The 6,583-nt window shown below is 41.5% G+C and overlaps 1 protein-coding gene across 1 annotated transcript in view; it reads right to left on the bottom strand.

Annotated features, from left to right (window-relative positions):
* Positions 1-1,189: 1,189 nt before the first annotated feature.
* DACT1 (dishevelled binding antagonist of beta catenin 1) overlaps positions 1,190-6,583 on the bottom strand; it is a 10,951-nt gene continuing 5,557 nt past the window's right edge. Inside the window, exon 4 of the mRNA XM_007951878.1 lies at positions 1,190-2,970. Coding sequence (XP_007950069.1) covers positions 1,190-2,970 — 1,781 coding nt within the window. The remainder of the gene's footprint in view (positions 2,971-6,583) is intronic.

Genomic DNA, 6,583 nt, shown 5'->3' with positions numbered 1-6,583 from the left:
AAGATTTATAGGTGTAAACATCTGGTTTTATACCCAAATAACAAACTTAACAGCAATAAAACATTGTTTATTACAGCATATAATGTTATATTAAATTTACACAATGATATATAAAAACGAACACTGCTTATATAATACAGGAATTTAACATCAGGAATATCAAAACAAATACTACTCATGCACAAAACATGCATATACTGGTATTTAAAAATGCAATTTTATACAATACTGTTTACAAAAAAATATTTTTAAAAAAAAGCCCTTCAGACAGGGTCAGTGGTCCAATCTGGACTGGATTGCACTAACGTGTTCAGGCCAAAGCTTAGGTGACAGAGGGCTCAGTAAGTAATTCTGAGCTTGGAGTGATGCCCAAGGGTTGCTACATTAGGAGTGAATTTCTCTGTATTCGAGGCCCAATATTTTGTCTCAAAGGCAAGTCCTCCAAGGGAGGAATGGTTATATTTGCTGCAAATTAGGGGAAGGGAAGAAAGCTTCAAAATATTGGGTAAATGGCCCTAGAATGGGCTACTAGGGCCTTAGGCACCAAGTGTGGCAAAAGTTTTAGTGAATCCTTTGAAGGTATTACCAGCCTCCTTACCCAGGTCACTGGATTTAGGGTCTGGTCTACAAGATATGAGTCCAGTAAACTGTACAGTTCTGAGAATAAAACATGATGGAGAAATATCTGAAACAATGTAGAATACATAAAAAATTATAGAAAACAATGACAACCTCTCTTACCTACTTCATACCACTGTGTATGATGCTCCCCAACAGGAGAACACTGCCCTAAAGAATCACCGAGCAAATACAAGTCTTAAAATTCCATCCAACTGACCTCGAGATCAAAAGGTCTCATCCTAATAAAACCTGAAGAAAACATCAAAACTTGTACTTTGATAAACGTTCAGAATGTAAGATAAAAATCAGCTGATACCACAAAATTCATTCAATTCACCACCATTAAAACCTCAATATTTCACTTCTAACTAACACAACATTCTTCACCTTCCATTATAGGCACTATGTCCATACATGATGAAGATAAGACATAATTTACCTTTGTTTTATCTTTTCTTTTTTTTTTTTAAGGAAAAAAAAAAAAGCATTCCATGAAAGTTTTACACAAAAACACCATCTTTTTACCGTAACTAGAAAAAAAGAACACTTCCTATACCAATGATTTTACTCACACTGTGGTCATCAGCTTCAAAGAGCCAGACCTAAAGCGGAGGATTTTCTTCTTGAGGTTGTGTGAAGCCTTAATTTTGACAAAAGTTTTTGTAGGGTTGTTGTGAAGCTCAGAGGCTGTGACCGTTTGAATGGGTAGAGTCTGGACAAACTGGGACCAGATTAACCCCCCACTTTCTTCGGAGTCACTGGTGGTTGTACTCTCCCCCACAAACTCCCCTTCGCTCACGCTGGACTCACTGTCCCCAAAGCAGTTCGTGGTGTAATTGCTCTGCTCATCCTCACTGGTGTCCACCACCGTGGAGTGGAACAGGGACTCGCACTCGGCCGAATACTCGGAGTCACTAGCTACGTAGGCGTAGGGACTAGCATATGGAAGAGGGACAGGCGCCGCATACACACCCACGTTTTCCCTGCGGTTTCTCCTGGCTCTCCTCAGAGCTTCTTCATACGAAATCTCAGCCGACGACTTCCACCGCCGATAATCGGTTCGCTTATGCTTAGGTTTGGCCACAACTGCATCCCGTCCATGATCGTGGGACCTGTTCACAGTCCTGTGGCCGCCACCCAGAGGCCTGCTGGGAAGACCCGCCTCAAGCTGGGCATTTCCGCTCTTCCTCCCCTTGGAAGAGGCTTTCTTGAATTTCTTATTTGTATCCAGGTCATCGGGAAAGCGACATTTCTTGCTCACCGCCCGGCTTTTCTCCCTCACAGTTGGCAAACTGTGTTCGACCCCATGAAAGGCCTGGACTCTGTGCTTCAGGGTTGAGGTTTTTGAGATTCCGGTGTTCTTGTTGCCCCGATGGAGCCTGACGCTGGGCTGCTGCCCCGGAATGAACTGAGCATTGACCAGATGCCCTTCCTCCAGACTTTGGGAAGAAGAGCCCTCGCTTTTGACATCCAAGGCAGGCCTGTCTTCCACAGGGAGGGAGGGCAGGGGCAGAGGTGCTGCGGGAGGAGCTGCTGGAGGGACAACCTGCAGGCTGCTTTTCTGTGACGCCTTCCTCAGTGGCGCGACAACTTTGCTCTCTTGCAGCAGTGCAGGGACTTTCCCAGGGCTTTCTTTTGGAGAGGCAGCTGAGATCTGACCACTTTCTTTAGAAGACTCTCCTGCCACAGCAGTAGGACCGCGAGCATTTTCTTGGGAGGCTGCTTTGATATTTTTTGGCAGATGCTTACTTGGAAGTTCAATGACAGCACCTGGGGAGCAGCCTTCTGGTGGGAGTAACCGCTTGCTTTCCAGTTGTTCCACTTTTGATTCTTTTGACCACTGCTTCAGTGGGGAAAATGTCCCATTGTCTAAAGAGGGTATTCCACCAGATGGCAAACAAATCTGTTTAGAATTCTTAAGGTTCACACTATTGCCCTGTGAGACACCACCAGGCACTCTGACACAAACGCTCCCATTCCTCAGGAGCCCTTTTGTGGGGTCAGCATTCACACTGGTTCTAAGCTTGTTGGTCCTTACAGGATGTGTTTTCTTCTGGACAAGGCTCAGAATGTAGCCATCCATTTTCTTATTGGATGAAGGGTGGGAAGCAGACCACAAACTGCTTGGAGATGGTAAGGAACTGTCTGTTTTGATGGAGTCGAGCTCAGATCCGACACAAATGTCAGTGGCATGGTGACCAAGCCGCTCCTCTTCCCTCAGAGGGTTGCCCGTCAGACAAAGAAGAAACATGGGGCTCTGCACGGCCACGGCATGAAGTGGACTGGGATAGCGGTATACATCATTCCCATTCTTAGACACCAGATCACACTGGTACTTGGGATTCACATCTGCAATGACATCAAGGGAGTTAAATTGTGGTGTAGAGGGGGAACAGCAAACTGCCCCTGAGGCCTGGTCTTCACAGTGGCCTTCTTTACATTCCAACCATCCTATGAGATCTGAAAAACATTTAAAGGCACACTCTGAAGGACTGAATTGGTAAGCACCATCTTGTCTCTTTGGCCAATTTTTATAAAGATAAATTCATGGGTAGAGAGAAAGAATTTCAAAAAATCTAAAACACAAAAATACTCCACTAGCTACTTCACCATGTTACTCAGTTTATACTAATAAAAAAACAAAACAAATTCACTGCTATTGAGTCTATTCCAACTCATAGTGACCCTTACTGGGTTTCTGAGTTGGTAAATCTTTACAGAAGTAGATTACCCCATCTTCCTTCTGTAGAGCTGCTGATGGGTTTGAACCATTAACCTTGTTAGCAGCCAAATGTCTTGGGGACTACGACAGAATTTATACTAACCAAAAAAAAAAAAACTCAACTACCGTTGAGTCAATCCCAACTCATAGCGACCCCTCCTTGGGTTTCCGCAGCGGTATCTCTACAGAAGTAGATTGCCCAATCTTCCTCACAAGGAGTGGCAGGTAGGTTTGAACCACTTAAGTGCCAGCCTTCTAGTTAGCAGTCAAATGCATTGGGCACTACTAGATGAGGGGAAAAAGCGATATTTCTATAGCTACATGATAGTCCTCTCTTCCTCACAGATTTCTTTAGACATGCCAGTAAGGAATAAAAATTAAAATGTCATTTGTCTGAACACTCTTATGCTCCTAGTAGAAGCTGTTACAACTCTCTTGGAGAGAAATTTAACTGCATGACTTAAACATGTTCATACTTTTACCTAAAGAAATGATTAAAAATGTACACAATAATTTATGTACAAGGATATTTATCATAATGCTATGTTTACTTCTTAATTTTAAACTTTCTAAACTTTCAACAAGAAATATGTACTGCATTTATAACTGGAAACAATAAGTGTTTTTACGTCATTCTTTCTCAGCTACTCTCTTCTCTGTTCTATTCCTGGTTTTCCTTTAAAGTACATCAGATAAACTATATTTTATAGACTCTCTCCTCATTTTGTATTTTTAAAAATGACATGTTCAAGTATAACCTCAATTGAAAGATCAGGGAAAACTTATCCATTGATCAACTTTCAATAGAGACTGATCAAATTTAAATAAGAATCACCTGTTTGTTCAATTGTGATACTAAAAATTAAAGCACAATCTTTTTTTTTTCCAAACAAAAAAGGAAGTCTTGATACAGTTTTAAAAAGACTGAGTAGTAATATATTAATGGATAAATTTCCCTTATCTCAAAAATGAAGATGCCAAAACACAATGAAATCAAGCTTTCTTGCTTAATTAAATGAGTTTGAGGTTTATCCTGGTGAATATTATAAAAATCAAAAAAATCTTTTAATGACTTTCAGTTACCAGAGAAACTGTAAGTTGAGTTTATCATGAATTAAATTTATCTCCCATTATATTTACTCACTCAAACATTGATAACATAATATATATTAGACTATAAAGTCTCTTATGTTTAGGTTCTACCCACAAGTAAAATAAGAGGCATTCCTTTAGAGTAATAAAATAACAAGACCATAAAAAAATATACATATATATACCCATTTATTTTTACTCTAATAGCCTATGAGGCTTCAAAATACATCCTTTACCCTGAAAACATCAAGTCTTTCATTTCTTCTACAATGTTAATTTGTTTAATTTAAAGGTCGAACTCCATGAACTTCAATGATAATTAGCCATCCCAGAGAAAAAAAAAAACAGTCTAGAGCCAGAGATGATATGATTCATTTGTTGAGAAAAGATTATTGTAAAAGTACCATGATCCATCCTCCCTTTCTCCCATCCTTCTAGTTAGCTAACATCCTTCCTTGTCCTAACACCATATTTACCTACACTGCACTTTGATCCCTTTTCCCTACTTAAGAGTTGAGGAACTAAACAGGCATCCCAGCCCCAGAGACCCAGCCCAACTATCTCAATTATGTGAGGATGCGGCATCTCCCCCAGGCTTTTCTGGCATTTGAGAAAGCAGGGATTTGTCTTCAAGGAGAACCAGTAGCAAACTACCTTTAATGGGTTTGTAAAGTTTCCTTCTGAAACTAGATCTTCAGAGTGTGGGGGAAGCAATTACCCAATGAACCTGAGACCCAGGCACTCCAGATACCCAGACCTGTGCTTCCCCAAATGACTGATGCTGACAACACACACTGTACAAAGACACCAGCCAGTTAGCAGCACTCAGCTGCTCCACATTAGGTCTGCATTGCCTGGACTCAGACAGCCAAGTGGAGAACACAGACAGGCTAGGGATGCAGTGACTACTGCCAGCATCTACAACTCCTCTAAAGTCTCCTCTTCCAAGGAATCACAATACAGCAGGACTAAAGCAATCCCAAATTTCAGGACCAAATCTGCCATTTTACAGATGGGGAGCCTTTGGCAAAGCACATCAGCTGCAGTTCTTCCTCTGTCAGATGAGGAGACTGAACACAATGATGTCTGGTTTCTTGTTAATTGTTAGGTGCCGTTGAGGTGGCTTTGACTCAAAGCAACCCTATGGGCAATGGAACAGAACACTGCCCAGTCCTGCGCCATCCTCACAATCCTTGCTATGCTTGAACCCATAGTCACAACCACTATGTCAATCCTTATCATTGAGGGTCTTCCCCTTTTGCACTAACAGTCTCTTGACACAGTGGAAAAACATGGCCCTGGCAGTTAGGCCTGAGCTTGAATCCTACCTCTCTCACTCACTAGCTATAACCAAAAAAAAACCCCAAACTCACTGCCATGGAGTCGGCTCTGACTCATGGTGACCCCTCCTTGGGTTTCCAAGGTGGTATCTCTACGCAAGTAGATTACCCAATCTTCCTTCCAAGGAGAGGCTGATGGGTTTGAATTGCTAGCCTTCTGGTTAGCAGTCAAATGCATTAGATGCTATGCCACCAGCACACCCATAACCTGATAACCTTGCTGAGCCTCATTTTTCTTATATATGAAAAGTATCTAACAACACCTGCATCTTATAGAACTGTTGGGAGGATTCAATGGAGATAAACATAGGGAAAGCATCCAGTACAGTGTGTGGCATATAGTGGAAATGCAGAAACCCTTCCAATGCCAACATGATTCTCTCTGGAGGTCATTGCAAGCCCAGAAAGAAGAACAATAGCATGAGGTTAGTGGGATCCCATCCCACTTACCTGTTAAAAGAAAGCAGCCATCATGCAACGTGTTCTGGAGAAGATAGAGGGGGTATTTGTATTGTTCCTTGAAGTGGCAAGCAACCCTTGGCAAGGCTGACAGATATATTTAACTTAATGGTGAGATTTAGCTTTAAATGATTGAGGAGGAAGAAAATGGATCCAAAGTGGTTTTCAAAAGAAAATGAAGACAAACTAACAACAAAGTCTCAGAAACAGAATTCAAGACCTATAATACTGGGACAATTCAAGACCTATAATACTGGCATTTGATTGTGTGGATCATGACAAATTATGGATAACATTGAGAAGAATGGGAATCCCTGAGCACTTGATTGTACTCATGAGGAATCTGTAC

This window comes from Orycteropus afer, unplaced genomic scaffold (assembly GCF_000298275.1).
Source record: "Orycteropus afer afer isolate SDZICR_OR568_19922 unplaced genomic scaffold, OryAfe1.0 scaffold00314, whole genome shotgun sequence".
NCBI lineage: Eukaryota > Metazoa > Chordata > Mammalia > Tubulidentata > Orycteropodidae > Orycteropus > Orycteropus afer.
The sequence above is the reverse complement of the archived record's forward strand: the minus strand, read 5'-3'. Positions and strand labels throughout refer to the sequence as shown.